The sequence below is a fragment of the Ursus arctos genome, unplaced genomic scaffold (genome assembly GCF_023065955.2).
Source record: "Ursus arctos isolate Adak ecotype North America unplaced genomic scaffold, UrsArc2.0 scaffold_5, whole genome shotgun sequence".
Classification (NCBI taxonomy): domain Eukaryota; kingdom Metazoa; phylum Chordata; class Mammalia; order Carnivora; family Ursidae; genus Ursus; species Ursus arctos.
This window is the reverse complement of record NW_026623067.1, coordinates 57,006,134-57,026,599: the sequence shown is the minus strand read 5'-3', so window position 1 is coordinate 57,026,599 and position 20,466 is coordinate 57,006,134. Positions and strand designations below refer to the sequence as shown.

General features: G+C 42.9%; 2 protein-coding genes across 4 annotated transcripts in view; one reads left to right on the top strand and one right to left on the bottom strand.

Annotated features, from left to right (window-relative positions):
• Positions 1-9,984, top strand: part of MRPS27 (mitochondrial ribosomal protein S27) — an 88,097-nt gene extending 78,113 nt beyond the window's left edge. For both annotated transcript variants that reach the window (XM_026498816.4, XM_057307440.1), the window contains exons 8-11: positions 1,969-2,071; positions 4,195-4,337; positions 6,195-6,365; positions 8,749-9,984. In XM_026498816.4, the coding sequence (XP_026354601.3) occupies positions 1,969-2,071; positions 4,195-4,337; positions 6,195-6,365; positions 8,749-8,988 (657 nt within the window). In that variant the 3' untranslated portion in view covers positions 8,989-9,984. The remainder of the gene's footprint in view (positions 1-1,968; positions 2,072-4,194; positions 4,338-6,194; positions 6,366-8,748) is intronic.
• A 5,479-nt stretch (positions 9,985-15,463) lies between these two features.
• Positions 15,464-20,466, bottom strand: part of MAP1B (microtubule associated protein 1B) — a 93,796-nt gene continuing 88,793 nt past the window's right edge. For both annotated transcript variants that reach the window (XM_026498815.4, XM_044384129.3), the window contains one exon: positions 15,464-19,912. In XM_026498815.4, coding sequence (XP_026354600.2) covers positions 19,757-19,912 — 156 coding nt within the window. In that variant the 3' untranslated portion in view covers positions 15,464-19,756. The remainder of the gene's footprint in view (positions 19,913-20,466) is intronic.

Genomic DNA, 20,466 nt, shown 5'->3' with positions numbered 1-20,466 from the left:
CTGGAGATATAATTTATACATCTAGGTGTAAATTTCTACAGATGAGCCATAGAGCGGAAAGGGAAATCAGGAATGCTTTGGGTCCCAAAAACCACAGAAGGAGAGTGGTTTACAGTTTAGAATGCTTCTGAGAGGATAGGTAAGGTGAGGACTTTTAAAAAGTTCATTGAATTTAGTGGCCTGAAGGCACTAAATTGTAACCTGTGTTTCCATGGAATAATGGAGGAGGAAAGGAAATTGGAGTGGATTATGGAGTGAGTTAAAGGTGCAGAAAGGAGACAGCTGGTGTAGGCGAGTGCTTTGGGTTATCTAACAGTGAAGGGGAGTGGAGAGAGGAGTGGGAGAATGAGGATGGCTTTGCATTAATGGGAAAGGCACAGCACAAGGTGGGAGAACCTTGTGGACCCTGGTGCAATAGCACCTGATTTTGTCCATAATAGTACGTAGAATAGAAGCTGCGGGTTTGGGAGAGACCTGATCTCTTACGTTAACACATAAATAGCTTCTCATATAAGCGTCTGTGGTTGTATTATTCTCAGACAATCATCAAAAAAATCTGTAAGACGTTCATTTGTTTGTTTTCATCCATCTTTTTTAAAAGTCCCTTCAGAAGTGTCATTGTTCCGGCCAGCATCACTGCCCCGGCTCAATTCCTAGAGCAGCAAGGATACCGCTCTTCTGGCTTTTTGCCCTTTTGCATTTTGATACCATAGGTCATGTTTTTCCCTAAAAAAAAGAAAAAAGTTTAAGGCTTCCTATTTATTATTCACTGGGTCCCTTTTCATGCAGTTTATGTGGGGGAAAATCAAACCTTAGGGTGATTTGCTTTTGAAAGTGAAATGCCCCGGTCCTCAATTACCAGCTCTTTTACTTATCTGTACTACACAAGTGCCTGGGGAGGCTTTGTTTTTCTCCCAAGATCTTTGCTTTTTTCAAAGGTTTAGAAAACCCTTAAGAAATTCCACTTGTACCGCACAAAGGCCATTCCCAGTAAGGAGGTTTGGATGCCCATTAACACCTGGGGTGCCTCCCTTATACTTAGCTATGATTGTAGCCTGTATGCCTCATTCATTCTCTGCTTCCTCTCCGACCTCTGACTGCAGAGACCAGTGCAGGGCATTCGGAGCTTTGTTCTTTATTTTCAAGCCTGAACAAGAGCTCTGGCCAGTGTGTACTCATAGGGCACCAAGAAGATCACAGCTCATTGTCCGGGGAGCTGCCAAGGCTGTCCCCTGAGCCTAGTGTTTACAGCGTGCCCCCATCATTGCTATTACTACTCTGCAGCAGGCTTAGCAGTGCTTGTATTTTTGCCCCTTTCCCCCCACGTCCCAAAAGGCTCCAATTTTACTGAAATGTAATTTTGCACCCTGGGTTGAAAGAAATGATCACTAAGTGTTTCAGATTGTCCAATTTATTTTTAAGAGGCACAAATCTATCTAAAAACAACCTAATAGTTGTATGTATTTTTACACTGTGAAGTAGAAGGAGTCTTATCATTGCTGAATTGTTTAAAATTCAAAAGCATGCCCCAGCATGTCGTAGCAATGTGAGTGGATATTGGGCTGACAGCATGTGTGATCTTTATTGATTGTCTCAAGGCAGTGTTGGTCCAGAGTGTGCTCTTTATTTTTGTTTTGCTTTGCTTTTCTAATTGCAAAAGGAACTCTTATTCATTGCCAAAAATGTGGAAAATAATGAAAAGTGTAAGGGAAAAAACAAAATTGCTCAATATTTCCAGAAATCCATTAACAGAAAGTGTTTCTTTTCTGTATTAGTCATTAAACATAAATATGTTTTATTTATAAAATTAGGATTATAATGCACCTATAGCCTTGTTATTTTGCTTTTTTTTTTTTTTTTTTTTTTTTACTTAATACTACAGCATGTTTTTCCCCCTATTAAAAATCAAATTTTTGCATAAAGCATTCTTTGCTTGGCTGGACCATGATCTGTTTTATTCTGTTGCAGTGGGAAGAGGAGAGGAACTTCGGTGCATCCCTATTACTCCCAGGCCTAAAACAAAAGAACTCAGTGGGGTTGAGTTCCCAGTTGTATGGGTATGCACTTCTTGGTAAGCTAAGTGATCCTTACAAATATTGTTCTTCATGGATAGAACTGATGCATTCTTCTACTTTGTAATAAATTTTTAATTTGATTTCAGTGTACCAGTGAAATTCCAATACAGCTTTCATTTTTAGACATAAAAATAGACCTTGATAGCCTTACAGTTATGGGATAATACCTTAAGAGCCAGTAAAGAGGGTCCTAAAACCTGTTACTACCGGCAAGGTGAAAACTAGTTCTGGTGGCTTTGGATTATATTTAGTGGTAATCAGTGTGAGGAAGGGATAAAGAAAAGTTCTGGCCCTCTTTTGGGAGAACCAGCCAGTAAAAACTTTCCCAGTACTAACAAAGATTTTTGTGTCTCTTTTAGACCTAAAGTCCAGGAGGTAAGAAATTAAGAGCTAGGGCTGAACTCATATCCTTGATATTGTTTTCAAGTGAGCGAAGGGACACTCAGAGAGTACATCTAGTAGCACTTTGGGGAAGCAGAGACACTCATTGGTACAATGTGACTGTTCCATGCTGGGGGATGGTTGCTTTACTGTGATGCCCTGATTGCACTGAAAGTCAGGTCAGGAGGACGAAGCCTTGGAACCTGGGTTGTGTGGAATCAGGGCAAATAGCATCCAACCTAAGTGTGCATAAAATGTGTCCTGATTTACAGAGGTCTGTTAAATGCATGTTGTTTCACCGTTCTTCCATTCTCTGTCTTAACTAGGCAGGCGTTTCAGAAGGCACCTTCTCTTGACCATACACTTCTTTGACCTACCTTTGTTTTATGAAAATCATCAAAGTTTTAGCAGTTTTGAAATTGATCTTCACCAACAAAATGTGGTGTGGCCTTCTTGAATGCTGATTCTGATATAGACTGATGGAGGGAGAGGAATTTCAGAGTTCATCAGCTGGCTATCAGACTAGCCAGAATTGACCACTCCTTTTAAAAACCGTTTTCTCCTTATATGCCATCTACTTTCTTGCTATTGACTTACATGTTGTGCCTTTGCCTTCAGGTGAGCATTCAGGACTATTAGACTGCACAAATTGTTGAGGGAGTTGTCAGGGCTAAGAAAACGTATGCTGTCACTGCTGTTTCTGTGAAGAGGCCCTGGTGCTTTGGAACTGGCAGCCGTCAGATCAAAAGCTCTTTGCTCTCACCGTGTTATATGCTATGCAGCCTCACTCAACCCCAATGGAAGCAGCTTCCCAGAATGTGACTGCAGTCTAGTCCCAAGCATCTTAAAAGTCTAAAATTAGCTGCCACCTGATAAGCTTTGTCTGTTTATGTCCTGCTACAGCCTCCCCAAATCCTCCTTCCCAGGAAAGATAAGTGAAGGTGGCTTTAAGACCTGGCAGCTCAAGGTGACTTTGGCCATTAGTGCAGAGAGGGCTTCTGTTCCATAGGAACACAGAGACAGCCCCTCGGCCCACCCAAGGACCCTGCTGTCTAGTGTCCACATCTTGAGCTCCAGCTGTGATGGTTAGAGGTATGAAGGAAAACATTCATGTCCAAAGATCTGAAAAGGATAATGAAAACTTTCTGATTTAAGTGCTGAGGAAGCTCAAATAAAGGAAAGAAGAATAAAATGAGATTTTTTTTTTTCATAAGGACAGTTGATGGGGTGTTTTGGAGCATTTTGAAAAATGTCAAACATTTGCTGGCAGGGAAAGTTGTCATATGTTGACAAGATTTCCAATGTAGGAGAATTGTGGGATTTCTTTTTCTGAGGAAGATTTTGTTCTTGAAACAAAAATAGTATTTCAGTTGTTTGACTTGTTTTATAAGGGTAGTTACACTTAAAGAGACAGCTATATCAGCCTCTCTCAATTTCCGTCAGCCCTATGATTCATACATCCTCCTGATAATTTCCACCAGCCCAAATGAAAAAGAAGAAAAGCATATTCGTACAAGTTTGTATTAAAAAACAGGTTCAGTGAATTTCACCATATTCTTCATCATCCATCTGAAATGACACCAAGTCGCTGGATGGAATGAGGCTCTTGGTACAGATGTGAAATGATTTCCATTTCTAGAGCTGCCAGGTTCATGTTCACTTGTGCTTTCAAGTCCTCAATCTCAAACATAGTGGGAAGCCACGGATGAAGCTTCTTCGTTGTTCTTTTTGGCCACAGGAAAGGTGGAGCTGCAGCGAGGGCTGCGGGCTGTGTACCATAACATGCCTCTGCTGTGGCAACCCGGCTACCTTGACAGAGCCCTTCAAGTGATGGAGAAGGTGGCCTTGTCCCCGGAGGATGGGAAGCTGTGTGCAGAAGCGGTATGTCCCTCGGCCCTAAGTCAGTGTGCTTTAGCCATCTCCTATTCCTCGTCGGCCAGCCTGTGAATTTGTTTGCGTTGTCTTCCCCCTCCCCCTACTTTCTGTACTTCTGTAGAATCATGTACTCATCCAGTTGAAAAGGAATGAAAAACCACACACATTCTCAGTGTTACTGACAAAAAGTAATAGAGAATAAGATGAATGTTGATTCTATAGCTCACTATCTAGGAGGAAAACTATCCCTCTCCCCTGAAATTGAAACTGAGCTCAATAAAATACTGCCCACTCCCCTAGTCAAATCTCAGTGGGAGCTCAAAAGAAGTTAGTATTTCCTTTTTAATTTTTGGCATTTCTGTGCCCTTTAGTCCTGGGAGACTACATGGCAATTATATTCACCCGTAAAAGCCTTCAAGAAATGAACCTGGGGATTAGAGAAAGTACAGTCTTGTTTTGCTTCCATTAAACCATTCTGTGGTGAAAGCATGGTGCTGGGGCAATGTGGATCAGATGTTCCTCTCAGAGTTCTAAGGGGTTCACTTTGCCTGGACTAGGCAGCTGTCTTCCCACCAGCCCCAGTGTGCATCTCTCCGTCAGCAAGGACTCTTGACGCTATGAAGCCACTAGACTTAGCTCAGGCTACAGGGAATGTAGCATCTTAGAGCCACATGAAAGCCTTATGCCTTACAGACAGCCAGTGTCCACTCTTATCCAAGCAGCTTATGTCATAAGAGGGAGGCCTAGATGGGTGTTGGTTGTTGCATTACCAGGATGTAAAAGTTAACTTTGAGCTCATTTTTGGTATTGTCTTGACCCCAATCACTAGAACTCAGTCCTTGGCTTCATTTTAGTCGTGAGATGTGCATGTCTGGTGCCTGTACTGACCAGATACTAATGTCTAGTGAATCATCATGTTCTTTGGCAGACATTGGGAACAGAACATACACATTCCTAAACATGTATTCATATTTAACCCTGCTATAGTCAGTGCTAGTGATCAAAAACACAATATTATATATAAATCCTTTGCCAGGGAAATAGTCCTTCCAATCTGAGCCAGATTTGCATTCTCTGTGATCTGTCTTAATAGGAATGTGATTCAGATGTCAGCAAGAATGGAATGTATGTTGGTTTTGGGCATAAGGTATTAATGGCATTAAAGGGCATTATCTGGATTTTTGTCCTAAGGCTACATGGTCAGAATTAATTGGTATCCAAGGAGGTGCTAGTGCAGGCCTTGAGGTTGTAGAATCGCTTGACGATTAGGCTCTCTGGGTCGAGGGAAGGTGTGCCCCAAAGTGAATGTGGTGGGGGAGAGAGGCCAAAACAAAAAGAAACCCTCTGTTTTACAATTTACTTACTTCGTAAGTCCCAGCAGTCACCTTGGTAAACTGCACTCACATGTGCCTGTCGGGTGTCTGTCAGCAGCTATGTAGGTTGTGCGGCTCCCTCATTTATAGATGAATAAAGGCATGGTGGTTCTCTCCTTCTCCCAATTCCAAACCGGTTGAGGAAGACGGCATGCAAGAGGGAATACTTTGAGGCCCCATCGAACATAATTCTTGGATTTCTCCCTGGTTGACTAAAGGTGAAATCCGCTGCCGCGGTGCTGATCGGTGCACAGATGATTCTGAGCTTGCTTGTTCGCACCATGTGTTTTGTGCCAGGTTGTCCCTGCCATCCGCTGGGGGACTTCTGACGTAAAATCGGATAACCACGTCTCTCTCCGATAATTTTATAAGAGAAGGAGTTCACGAGTTTGCAGATCCCAGTTGTTCCTTCCTTTCCCTTACCCAGCCGCTCTTCGAGGTGTGTTTCAGGGCCCCAGGATGTTTAGTCCTGCCCCTTTCCCTTCCACAGCTGGGTGTGCTGGACAGAACGCTGAAGGCTCTGACTGCTCCGGCCCCCGTGGCTTCAGACGAACAGCCCCAAGAAGGGGAAGACAGCCGGGCCTCAGAAGACCTGCTGGAGCAGCTGGACATGGAGGAGACGGAGCAGTCCAAGCTTCCCCGGTACCTGGAACGGTTTAAGGTGCGTCGTAGCGGAACTGAGTCCCTCTCCGCTGGGCCTTAAACATGCTTCTCGGCCATGGTGACAGACAGGCAGTCCTTTCGTGCATCACTGTCACACACACAGGCTTGAGAAACTGACATTGCAAATGAGGCTTCAAACAGGAAGCAGTCTTAAAAGAAACAAATGGAATTTTTATGTTCCTTTTTGTACGTGGGCTAATCGGTACCAGTTTTGTTCACTGGGGCAGCATGTCGTTATCATGATATGTCTGATAGGTGAGTACTAGCTTGCCGCCTCGGAACAGTTGCCTGACTCCAACCCCAGGTGGAAAGGATCTGGTCATTTCTCCATATTGCACTCATGTGCTTGGTAACCTGGAAGCCCAAGTGGAAATTAGCCACATTCAAGTACGATGATCAGATGCAGGCATCTTCTGTTGCTCGGCTTTGTGTCGTGCTCTCTGGCCCTTTGAATACGTTTTTGGACTGCATGCAAGATGTGAACAAGTTTCCACTGTTTCTTTTCCAAACAGTCCCGAGTGCTCAAGCTGCCTTTGGTAGTTTTCAACTGCATGCCCCAAAATACTCTGTGATCTGCATGAGGGAAGAAGAGCTGTTTGCAGGTTGACCCCTTGGCCTTTGCTTTGCTTTGTTTCTTGTCTATGTAGTGCAAAGAGAAAAATATGCTGCCTAAGAATTCTTTGTATGAACTTTCCCATCCATGCCAGCTGACCTTGTGTATCATTTTGGGGCAGAGAGGTGTCATTTTGCCTGATACTGACATGTAGATCTGTTAGGTAATGCTAGGGAACCAGCTATGGGATGCCTCTGTCCTCGTGTTCTAAGGGCTCTTCTGTACTTGCAGCTGCTGTTCCTCCTCCTAATTCTGTAAAGTCATTTTTCAAGGTCCCTCTTTTAGAATTTGAGAACTGAGAAAGGTTGATCGATGTAGGTACACAGAGAATTGACGGTTAAGAATTTATATACTTACCGGTTCCTCTTAACTTTGCAGATTAGAAAAGGCTAAAAAAACAAACAAAAAATACTGCTACAACACTTCTAAAGATGACTACTTCTTCCTCTTGTTATATGTTTAATCTCAGAGATTAGAAATCTGTCCTACATTAAATTCTCATTATTCTTCTACACATGCATTTTTTTCGAAAATCAGTAAAAAGAGACAAATATTTATCGGCTGCTAGCTGCGTGTTAGGCATCAGTGCATTTCATTCATCTTCACTGTAGCTCCACGTGGTGGATGCTGCTTTTCCTGTGTTACATGACACCAGACTGAGAGGAACTGGCCCATGAGTGACTAATTTGGGATTTGAACAAAAGTTTGCGGAATCAGATTTGAGTCCTTACTCTGGTGTCCCAAGCTGTCTCCTTGGCCCCAAACCACATAGAAAGTGACATCAGAAAGAAAGAATTTTCATTGTACATTTCTTTTTCTTCCTATTGCCTGATTTTTATTAGTCTCAGGTAATTTGTTAGGGGTCCATTTTTACAGGACTGACCCATCACACTAGGCCTCTAACCACTCCTTGACGTCCTTCCACCCCCTATTGGTTCAGGCCTCATCACCTATGCCAGCAAATTAATTGCATTTGTTTTTGGAACATGGGGATGTGTGGCATAAGCTACAGCTGGAGCCATAAGTGGCTCTCTCTTGATGATCTACATCTTGAAGCACTTAAGGAGATCAGTGTTTTTAGTACTTGACTTCTCCAGGAATATAATACCGCCCAAACCAAGATGCCATTTCAGATAGAGCCGTAAGCAGTCAGTTTGGAAAGGCTGACCTGTAAAGGAGCACAGCAGGTGGAAGCTTATAATAGTGCGAGCACTCATGGGAGCTGTTTAGCATGCCATTAGTAGAAAATTCTTGAAATGATTTCCATCTGTTGAAAGGAACCCTGGTTAGGCAAACGTTTATCTCCATCATTCTGAAGGAAAAGGTAGGGACGGGCTTGCTCCCCTTGATCAGCTGTTTCTGCCATTTTGTGTGCGTCTTAGAGTTCTTTGCTCTGGGAGTTTGCTGCTTGGTTTGGTGCAAGTCAGAGCAGAAATGTAGATTTGTTAGACTTGTGCTGTCTTTGTGATTAAAACAAGAAATGACAGAGAATCATAGCATATGGAGTTCCATTTACTGTTTGTGAGTGAAGGCAGAGAAATCACATGTGGTGCATCGTAGCAAAATTGCTGGACTGAAAGAAAAGGGGGCAAACGCTCACAGTGTCTGCATGAAAGGCAGCATGACAGGTTCCCAATAAAGTGCCTTTTCCTGCAAGCAGAATGTGTGGAGATTTTTCAAGTGACTTAATCTCCTTTCCTCTTTGTCTTCTCCCATCTGCACCCTCCTTCTCACCCCCATCTCCTCTTTTTTCCTTTGTTTCCAACAGGACTTGCACTCTAAGCTTGAGGCCCTGGGCAGAGTTGAGTCAGAAAGCCTTTTGACTCTGACCACCCAGCTTATCAAGGAACAGCTCCCCACCTGTGAAGCCGAGGACATCGCAGCCTATGAGCAGAAGCTGCAGCAGTGGCATCTGGAGCGGGTACACTTGATTCAGAGGGAGCAGGAGCAGAGGGAGAGGGCAAAGCGGGAGCACGAGGCCCGGAAAGCCGCAAAAGCATCTGCCTAACAGGCCCGGGGAGCCCCAGCCCCCACCACAAGAGCTTCACTAGCCCCGTGCTGGGACTCACAGTGACTGTGATGGCAGCTTCAGCCTCCTCTATCCTCCCTCTCCTTTTCCTAAAGCAGGCTGTTTGTGGTATCAGAGCCACAGTTTTCAAGTATTGAGGCGCTGTGACTTCCATCACATTCCGAGAAGGGCTGCAGAACTGTGAGTGGCAAGTGGTCAGACTGAAGCCCCAGCTAAACACCTTAAATAAGGTGCACTCGAGGCTTATGGTGGGGTGTCTGGGGTCAGGGATCAAAGTTGAATGTTGAAAATTCCTGATCCATAGCAGTGGTAGAGGGAGAGGCCGTGGTTGAACAACCCGGTGTCGAGCACAGGCTTTTGAGTGGTCTCTCTCCCCAGTGGCAAACTCTTTGGCCCGGGCGTCATCCCCCTCCATGTCCTCCGGCCTGAGCTGTGGGATGCCCACACGTCTCACCTTCGCCTTCCCCCATGTCTCTTCCCTGCAGACCTGAACTTGGGAGAAATTGAGGACAGGAGTGAACACAACACCACAAATCCACTGGCTTTCAAATTTCAGGCACCCACGGTGACATTTTTAGAATGGAAGGGCTTCTGAGGAGAAAGCTAGCTTTAGCTCTGAACCCTCCTTGGCTTGGCTTCTCCATCATGTTGGGGTAACTTCTTTCCAGAGCATTCTCACCTCCTTCCTCGAGGTAAAGTGAGCCTTTTGTGTCCATACATGCACACATGTACAACTTGTCAACACACATTTCAGTTAGAAAAGTAGGAGAAAACGAGAGGCAGGATGGGGCTTGTAGTGCATAGGAGACATGCGTGATTGTGCACCTGTCAGGAGGTGGAAATTCCTTCCTGACGTTTCTCTGTGAAAGGGTTCAGGGGCAGCTCCTGCTTGCTGTGTAATTTTGCCTTTAAGTACTGTTATTCAACGTTGTGCTCTTTTATCAAGAACCTCTGGAAATAAATGTTCTGTGATTCTTTTGGTGTATTCTTTGTCTTTTAGGGAAGGGAGGAAGAGACGAAGTCACACCGTCAATATGGTTAGCCTGATTTTGAGCAACATTTTTTAACCTTCCTTCTTTATCAGGCTTTGGCATTTATAACCACCACCGTAACCATTACCATGTATTGAGGACGAACTGTGTGCCAGCAACTCAAGCACCCTGTGAGGGAGGTAGGAGTAACCCCATTCTTGAATGAGAAAACAAACTAAGTGGCTAAGGTGAGGCCGGCATCGCTCCTCACCTGGCGTGCTGACCTCCAGCCTTACCCGCTGTCCACATCCAGCGCAGGGCCTCGTGGCTAAGCAAAGCAAGACCAGAAGTCGCGATATTTTGGTTTATCAGGGGCAGGGCTTTTTCATCCACTCCCTTATTGTATCAAGAGGAAGGTTCAAGATGAATCAGAGGCCCCTTTTGGTCTGTTAGTTACTGACCATCATGGCACAAAGCATCATGTTAATACTGCAGCTCATAATTTGGCCTTCTTTTTCCTCCCCATCTGTCCCTGTCGCACTTGATTTCCAGTTTTTACCAGAGTGGGGAGCATGAAAACTCCCGCTGAGCAACAGCACAGTACCTGACTCTGCTGCTCTTGGGGCCACGCTGCCCTGGCACCAAACTTTGCATCGTGTTTTCACACCTTCTAGCCGGCCGTGGCTATCAGATGTGTGTGTGGGATTTTTGTTGTAGATTTTCCATGTACTCACAGGCCCTGAAAATTAGTTTATAAAAGTCATTTTTTCACTACGAATGAATTAGCATCTCATGAATAGAGGCCAGAAATACTGCTAAACCTCTCAGTGCACAGGGCAGGCCCATGACAATGGAGTACCTGGTCCAAAATGTCAGTAGTGCCAAGGTCAGAAACCTTGGCTGAGGGCGTATAAGCAGGGCATCCACAGGCATTTTTGTGGTGACGTAGATGAGACTCAAGAATAATGTTTGTGCAAATGGCTCATTTATAAATGGCATTTCTCAAGCTAGAAAAATAATTAACATTTAATAATTTTAATATTTAATTTAACTCTGTAATGAAATAACAGTTGTTTTTTATCTAAGTAAATGAGTATAAAATATGTAGTTAAATAGGGTGAGCTGTTATTCTTCCTAAACAAAGTCCATTGTGGGAAAGGATAAATGATGATGTAACAATTTTGCTGTCAGGCGATATGTAACTGGGACCAGGAGTCTTGAGTTCCAGAATGAAGCTGCTGTGATGTGTGCTCCAGTGAGTCAGTGGGGCTCTACACCATTGCACCCAGTAACCTCACAGGGAGTGGACGGTGAGGAAGGGATCAAGTTTGAGATGGGCTCAGAGGGCTTTGGCTATAGGGAATGAAAAGCGGAAAATGTGGTATGGTTGTATTTTCATTAAATGGTTACTAATAATCTTCAGAGCTGAACTTTTTAAACTCTGACAATGATAAGTTTTTAAAATCTTACTTTTGAAAATGGGGTAGGAGGAGTGCTTTTCAACATCATGATGTAAGGGGAATTGCCTTTTAATTCTAAATAACAGCTTCTTAGCTTGAAAATGACCTTTCCTTTCCCTGTTGAGTTGGCTGTTTTGCTAACGTCGCACACTGCCGAGAGGATGCTCTTACCGGTATGGTAACGAGGAGGTCCACAATAGCTGGTAGCGGTTACCACTTTGTTTAAGACAGTTACACTGAGGCTGTATGTTTACTATGTACGAATGTTAGGGATTCCAGATCTGAGCTGGATGTGTTCAGAAAACAAAGTTTATTCTTACAAGAAGCATCCAAAAATTAATTCCATTGTGGCTTTAAACGCTAGATCAAGGAATGCAGGGAAGATTTATAAAGGATTTCTAAGGGGTACCTTATATTCTCTAATGTACTCAGTGGTAGGAGAATTTCGCTTGCTTTTTTGGTTTCTACAATACTTTATCGCAGCAGAGTTCAAAATTTTAATCCTTAACCCCCCGCCCCAGGCTAATATGCCTAAAATAGTATGTAGAATAAAACCAGTGTCCATTAAAAGCTTCCACTGTTGGATATCAGTGTTTCCCGGGCTCTGGCTCATCATTGTACCCATCCTGATTACAAAATTTGTATTTAACAACTCCTCTTTGTGAATGCCCATTTCTACCTGATTTAATTCCATCTACTTTGAATAGCCCTGCAGGGCACGGATTATTACCCTCATTTTGCAGAGGAGGAAACTGAGGCTTGTGTGACTTGTCCAGGGCCACACAACTAATAAATGGGTTCATGGTGCTTGAACCCATGTTTGTCCGATTCCAAACCCACTTCCCAACAACCACACCATATAACCACTATGTCAACCTGAGACGAAGTACGTTCATTCATTCCACAAATATTTATTGAACATCTATTATGTGTCAGGCACTGTTAAAATAGTCGTTGAGGATACAGCAAGGAACAAAATAGACAAAGATCCCTTCCCTCATGGCATTTACATTCTATGGAAGGAGACAGTTAATTCATAAGTACATAATATGTCATGTGGTGATAAGTGGTAGATAATGCAAGGAAGAGGAAAAGAGAATGCTGGGTCGGGGAGGGGGGAGGTTGCAACAAACTAGGGTGGTTAGGGAAGGCCTTCCTGGAAAGATAACTTTTGACTAAAGACCCATGGGGGTGAGGGTGAGTCATGGTATTACCTGTGGAAAAGTGTGGCAAACAGAGGAACCAGCACCAGGGGCCCAGATGGAAGCCTGCCTAGAGTACCAGAGGACTAGCCAGGAGGCCAGTGTGGCTGGAGCAGAAAGTATAAGATGGAGGATAGCAGGAGATGAGGCCAGGGAGATAAGGCATGCGGGAAGGGACAGATGGTATAAGACTCCCTGGCCTGTTAATAAGGGTGCTGGCCTTCACTCTGAGATGAGAACCCATCTGAGGGCTCTGATGGCATGCTCTGACCTAATATTTTCAGAGGGTTCGTTAGTCCAGCTGTTGTGTGGTGAATGAACACGGAGGGCAGAGATGGAACACGGAAATATCGGTTGGGAGGCTGCCGCCATAATCCAAGAGAGAAATGATGGACTTAGACAGTCACAGTAAATGTAAGGAGAAGGGGTTGGACTGGAAAGAAGAGCCAGCAGATTTGGTGACAGGCCAAGATTTTTTACGAGAGCAACTGGAGTAATGTGTTCACCATTTACTGAGGTAGAAAAGCCTAGGGAGAGAAGTAGTTTGGGGAAATTGGGGATTTGTTTGGGGGCATGTTAAATTTGATTTGGGTTCTTTTACAGATCCTTATTGGCCATCCAAATGGGGCACTTAATAGACAGCTGGGTATGAATTTGGAGATCAGAGAAGTGGTATGGACCCGAGATAGCAGTTGTAAAAGTCATCAGCTTAAATCCATGAGACTACATTACAGTAACATGCAGTTTTGGTTTGAGTGGGGAGAGTCTGAGCCACAAAATGGAGCTGTGCCTATTTTTTATGGCGAGATCACCCCATGAAGCAGTCCTTATGATGCTCCATCATCTGTGAACATTGCTAGTAACACCCCCAGAATTACCCAGAATTGCTCATCTTCAAGGAACTAGGTGTGGCCAGGAGTCAATGTGCATATATGACTCCAGTGAATTTTCAAGATGCACAGCATAAAATCAAAGAGGAAACGGTGATCGGGGATGATGCAAGAGACCGAGAATTCGCGAGTGAGGAGTTTGGCAAAAGATCATTGTAGGGACACAGAGAAACATTTGGAATGAGCAATACAAGTATAAAGAGAGAGAGGTGGAGTCAGTACCTTAGCAGACCTTTGTTGATTTACCTGGAAGACAGGAAAAAAGAAACTGAAGAACGCCACCTCCAATGTCTAGAAGAGGACCAGCTGGAAGGACATTAACTCCCTCCCCATCTCAGCTGTGCCTGGGTCTGGAGGGAGTGGGATAGAAACACATGGAGAGGTTTGGGTAGGGTGAACAACTGGCAGGGCTTCCCCGGGACTGATGACCTCCTGAGACACAGGACCTGGAGAGCCAAAGCCAGGGCAGTCCCGGGCTAACGCAGATAGGCCGGCACCCTTGGTTCTGGCTAGAAAGACATCTTGGAACTGAGTAGTGCGGCAGTGGAATAGAAGATAACTTACTTCAGTGTGATAGATGTAATTAAAGTCTCTTGGCGATGATTTCCCATCCTGAGTTCTCACATGCTTAACCCTTTAATTTCTGGAGGCATTTCCAAATCCCTTCTGCTAAACAGCGACTTCTAATGGGACCAGTCAACGAAGCCCCATGGTTTTGGAGGCACACTATATGATAAAAGGAGTGTATGTAATAGAGACATCCTTATGACTCAGGACAGGCTTCAGTAGCCTTTTGAGGCCAAAGGATCATCTCTGAAGTCAGGGCCAGGTACTGGAAGTCTCTTTTGAGCCCTCTGTGGGCATACTTTTTGGCCATGTTGAGGGAATTGAGATGCCAGGGCCTCCCACTGTACACTCACCATTCTGAGCTGAGGGGGCCCCCCCAACATAGCTGCTCCTGCTCTGTTTGTGTGAGCTCCTGCCTCTACCTGGAGTTTGCGTTCTGTCCAACACATGCACACACGTGTGCACACACACACACACACACACACACACACACACTGCAGGTCTCAGCTTAGACATCACTTCTGGTGCTTTTCCTAGGTCACCAAAGCTCACCCTTGAATTTTGGGAGCCCCTGTCACCCCAGTCAGTTTAGGGCAGCACTTATGTTTTGTTCGCCTTTATAAATCCCCACAGTATTACCCACTGCTGGGTATAGAGTGAAGGTTCAAGAATCATTTGACTAAGAGAAATTCCTTCTATTTTGAGATACTCTGTTATTTATAATCACTTCTCCTAAAACAGCTTTTAGTTCTTGGGTGGCAAGTCAAATCCACAGAGTATTATGTTAGTTATATAAGCTTATTCTGTAACTGAGCAAGAAACCCAGAGGGAGATATAGTATTAGATGTAATTACTGAACATGGTGGCTTTACAGAGCCCCAGAAAGTCAGTCTTGGGAGGGATCACCCAGTCTGACCATCCTTTCAAATCCTCTCATTTTATAGGTAAGTAAAGGAACTTCGGATGGATAAAGTGACTGAGGTCAGGCAGCCAGCCGTCTGTGGCAGAGCTAGGATTAAAACCTGTTTTTTCTTTATATAAGAAACCGTCCCAATATCCTCCTTCGTCTACATTGATCTATTTGTTCTTTTTAAGCAATAATGGTAATTATCTCTTTCCTTCACCTCCCAGTTTCTGTCCTTAGACCCCAACAGGCTCTAGGGGTGGGTTAGAAAAGATAAAGATGTAGCAGTTACCGAAATAGTACAAGGCCCTCTCTGCAGTTTGCCAAAGGCCAGGGAGCCACTGAAAAGAGCACAGACAGCCCTCATGAGTGAATGTGTTCCCCACCATGGGTGGCAAGCCCCAACTCCTGATGAGCCCAACTCGGCACACAAGACAAAGGACAGCACCGCACACACATGAACTTTTGCCACTTTTGTATTTTATTGTGGAACTGAGTTTTTTTTTTCTTTTACATCAAATATCCTCATTGGAAGAGGGGATATTGCACACAAATATCATAAAAGCACTACATATTACTTTCACTGAAAACTAATTTTCTACATTAGATATGACTGGATAGGATAGAAGTGATGCAGGATTATAAGACATAATACCATACACAGCTGCAGACTGACACAAACACCATTCAGAACAAGAGAGAGGAGTGGAGGTGCTTCTCAGCCGGGCTCAAGACCACTTCTTTCCAAGGCCGGAAAGAGAAGGGCTGCATGCAGTGCAGGTAAGCACAACTCAGGACGGCTGCACGGTGTTCTTGAAAGGGCAGCCCGGTCTTGATGCCTCATCTTGATGACTCCTGTTTGGGGAGCTCCAAACGAGTGCAGAGAAGCTGTTTATTTTTTTCCCTTCCTTTTCAGTTTTTGATGCTGCCTTTTAAATTAATAAAGTCAGATTTTTTTTTAATAGTCAATAGTTTTAATACCAGGTGAATAACCTAATTGCTTTCAAAGAAATGCTCATCCCTAGGCTGCTTTTGGTGTGTTGTTCAGTTGGTTAGAAGATAAAAGCTTACAGTTCCTTTCAAATGGAAACAAATCTTTTCTTCTAAATCTGAAGCACAAAAAAAAAAGTTATTAATCTAACTCACGATATCATTACCGAGCAAGAACCTCCTGTGACAGGTGACTAAAGAGAGGCAAGAAAAGCAATTTCAGAATCGTAGAGCAGCTCCTGAGAGCTGAAATTTGGTAATAGAGAGAAAATGGAAGGTGGTAGAATTTTCATTAGCAAATGATTGAATCTTATTAAATGAGTATTGAAAAGCGCCTAAACTGCATAAGCTATTGGAGACACTTAAAACATTCATATACACTGGGGAAACCATTCACTAGGATATGTAAGGTTTAAAAAAAATTTTTTTTGAACTCCATGGAAAATGGCATTGGGGGGGAAGGGGTCAGTCATTGTATCCAGTCCCACCACAAGACTGAGAAAGCATGCATGGGGGTTGGGTTTTGAGAAAGGGGATAGAATTCGTTAAAATTGAAAGTGGAGGATCATCTCTAACATTTAGTCTCTGTAGAATTTTGCTTAAGAATACTACCAAAAGTTCATGATCATGAGTGCCCTCTCGATGGAGTCTCATCATTTAAACAGAGTGTACATTCCTTTCACTCAAATATTCAATCTGTACAATTGGATTAAGTAATCAGTATGAATAAAGCTCCTAGAAGTCTGTGTCAATCTTCAGCCCTCACCATGAATGTACATGGTACATTGTGATGGCTGTTACTAAACTAATTGTGTACTTATGGAACTAGCAAAATTAGGTTAGTCACACAGGTAGGAAAGGTGTCTGGAAGGACAGGAGCAACCTGCAATGCAAATATTGACTTTCCTGGTATACTCAAGCTCTGTGGTCATCACTGAGAACAATGGATGGAAAAAAGGTACTGATATATTTCGTAGGAAAAAGAGCCAGCTGACCAGTGACAGCTTTTGTATATTTTTCCCATTAAATCCTGTAGCAAAAAAAAGAAAAGAAAAATAAAGGAGTAGGATAGAATGGGTATAATTGAAGATTCACTATAATTCTCCAAAATGTTTGTATTTTTTAAAGCAAAATAATGCATGTTAAATTTAATTTGGGAAATTGGAAAATAATCCCATCTTCTATCAAAGAAACATCTAGGAGAGGTCTGGATTTGGCAAGAAGGCTGGAAATCAGTTTCTCTTCCATGTATTACGTGGACCCAACGAACTCAACTAATCAGTAAATAATTATCATGAGTATCTTAGGTTGTCTCATAAATATGTTTGAAGTAGGTAAGTTTATACTCAAATCCATTTTTGTCACAATGAGTTTTCCATTTTGTGTGAATTTTTTGTACCCTTTATCAATGTGTCCTTAAGGACTCTAAAGAAATGGGGTAATAAATAAAAGCTGCATTTCTAGAGAAGCCTAAAAAAAATAGAATATTAATTTTTAAAAAAATTAAAACATTTGAAAAATGTAATTCACAGCATTAAGTAGACTGCATAGGTCCTCCGTGAAGGGACCCTGAAGAAGCATTGTTTAAACCCTCATAGTAGTTAGCAGTGCAAAACATACACTTACCAGACAAAAATCAACTAAAATGTTAATTTTGAAATAAATAACTAACATAGAAAATAAAATGAGGTCATTGTTCACTACTCCGTAGATGTTAAAAGTCTGCAGGAAACACAACGTGACAGAGCACAGCACAGTTGTCACTGAGAAGTTTGCCACAGCTGAACACTGGGTGCATCGATCTGCAACGTCAGTTTTAATCGTGATCTGGCTTCCAGGTTCATAGTTCAATGACGACAATGATGGAAATGATCTCTGAACTCTATGTGATGAATCGTCGGAGACGGGAATTCATTTGCTTTCAATGAATTATTTTACTTTTTTTCCAGGAAAGAAAATCCCAAAGCAAATTTTTGCCAGGGTTCTTTGAACTCATCTTGGCTCTTTTACCTCATGGTTAAAGGTCTTGAAAGAAGGATGTAGACTACCACAGGGTGACATACTTGCAAAGGCCTGGAAAAGTAGCCTACCGTGCCATTCTCCCCCACTCTCAAATAACATATATTCAGATTTTTATGTTAGGGGAATCAAGGGGTGGGAGGTATCACTATTCCTGGTAGTTATGGGTTTTAATAAATATTATTACTGCAATATCAGACTTCAATCTCACCAGAACTTCAAGAAAAATTTTTTCTTATGAAAGACTTAAAAAAAAAGACTGTCACTTGAAATTTTCTTTGCGTTTTCCTGTAAATGAAAACATTTGTTAAAAAGTTCATCTATGAAAAGTTCTCACATATCTAAAAAAAAAAAAACAAAACAAAACAAACCTCTTCTGTACACTTGTTCCCATAATTATGCTGAAAGTAATGGAAAATGTAAAAAAAAAAAAAAAAAGCTAATGTAAGACAAAGGAAGGTAAATACTGTACACTTGCCGAGAACCTCTTCCACCATAAGATTCCCCGTGTTCCCAGTTCTGATCATAGAAGCCATTTCGATCTTGGAACTTGCAGTAGTAAAGAAGCTATGAAAGGCTCAACTTGTTTCGCTGAGGGGCCACAGGTGCACTGGGGTGGTATTTAACACGCATGACTCAGCATCAAACCGCTGCACCAACCAGATCAGCTTCTAGGACCCCCACACGCGCACACACTTGCTCCTTTAACTGGAGTATCTATAATCCTACACGGATGTTTTATAAACTTGCGGTCTCACGTTAAAAAATAAGTGCATCAAGTATCTTTGTACATTCAAGTCACTTTCTAAGGCAAATTGTCTACCATGTGTACTCCCAACCGCTTTGGTATTTGCTTGTTAATTGGGGTGGACTTGGGTGTTTCCGCATGCAGGTGAAGTGACTCCGAGTGGACTAACTGGGTGGACAAATGCTGGGAGCATGCCTTAGATCGATCTACTCGTATGTCTGAAGAGTCTGAGAGTTCGGAATGGGGTTCAAACCACTCGCTCATCCAGTCTGCGCTCACTACATCATGTCAGTGTGCAGCCTTCAAACTGAAGGAGCTTAATTAAGGCGTGAAAATCTCACATGCCCTCTTAACAAGTTTTTTTCTTTTTGTTTTCCTTCCAGCTAACTTGTTTTAGAAAATGAAGACCCTTTTTGATGACTCAGACTGACAAGTTGAAAACTTTGCCTATGTAGACTATAGAATACAGACTGCCTGAGAAAATGCAGCCTTCAGTGCTGGTTATTTTCTCCTCCTTACCCCACCTTGCTCTGTCTCTTTCCCTCTGGGTATCTCACCAGCACTCTCTACCATTACCTCTCCTTCTCTTGCATTCTTTTCCTTTCTCATTCTCTCTCTCCTGTGTTCTCTCTCATTGTGCGCGCGCGCTCTCTCTCTCTTTCTTTCTCTCTCTCTCTCTCTAAGACAAATGCCTCTACCTAGCAGAAGTCAGTTGGGTTTGCTAGTGCATGGTTTCCAAATGTTCAGCAGAGATGAACTGGGGTAGGTAATTTTGCAGTAACTTGAACCCTACTGTGGGAATACTGTTACTTCCCTTAGCAATCAGCAAAAACTAAGAAATATTAGTGACTTGCATCACCGTGACACAGTATAGCATTTGGCAGGTAACAGTTCAGTGACTTATTTAGATGAATTGACTTTTTAGAAAAGGTGGTTTCAAATTGAAGAATTTCTGGAAACAAAGTTCAAATCCTGTGGTGTGGCTGGCCTTGGTTTTTACAGTTCAATCTTGCATGCAGGGAAGGATTCATCTTGCATAACCACTGTGCTGCTGCTTGCTAAAACCATGATGTTGAGGTCTTGTTGTTTCTCATGGGTCTCTTGGTACCATTCCCTCATCACTTCTGAGTCATGGGTAGGGATCAGGGTTACCTGCAGGGAGACAGAAAATAGCTGGTGAAGGGCAGAGCTAGAAATCAGACGAAAAAATAGAACAATAATAAGGTATGAACCAGACCATTAAAAGAAGAAAGGGAAAGAGAAAATTTTTCTATTTTTTTCTCAAGAAATACAAAGGACTTTTCAACTTACATTTTCCAGGAATCAAAATAGAACTGCAAAAAATTAAGTTTTGCTGAGAGAGTTGAAGACTGGAACCAAAAGCAGCTCATGACCAGTCAGTTAGTTCATCTATATTCACCATCAGGTTTTCAAATATTCAGTGTTAAGTAAAGAAGGGCTTCGGTTAAGGTAGGATCGCTTGCATTTCCTCTAACACACCGGGGCAATTTTGTATGAGAGCTACTGTGTATTTAATCCAAGGAACTTTAGTCATCATTGCCATTCAATTGTTTGTAACTAATATTTCATCCTGAGAACAAAGATTTGTTATCTTTGTGTATGTGGCTGGGATGGTGGAGTGAGTGGGTGGCTGGCTGGCTGGCTGGGTGGGTACTGGTTTGAATGGTAAAAATTCCATCTAATAT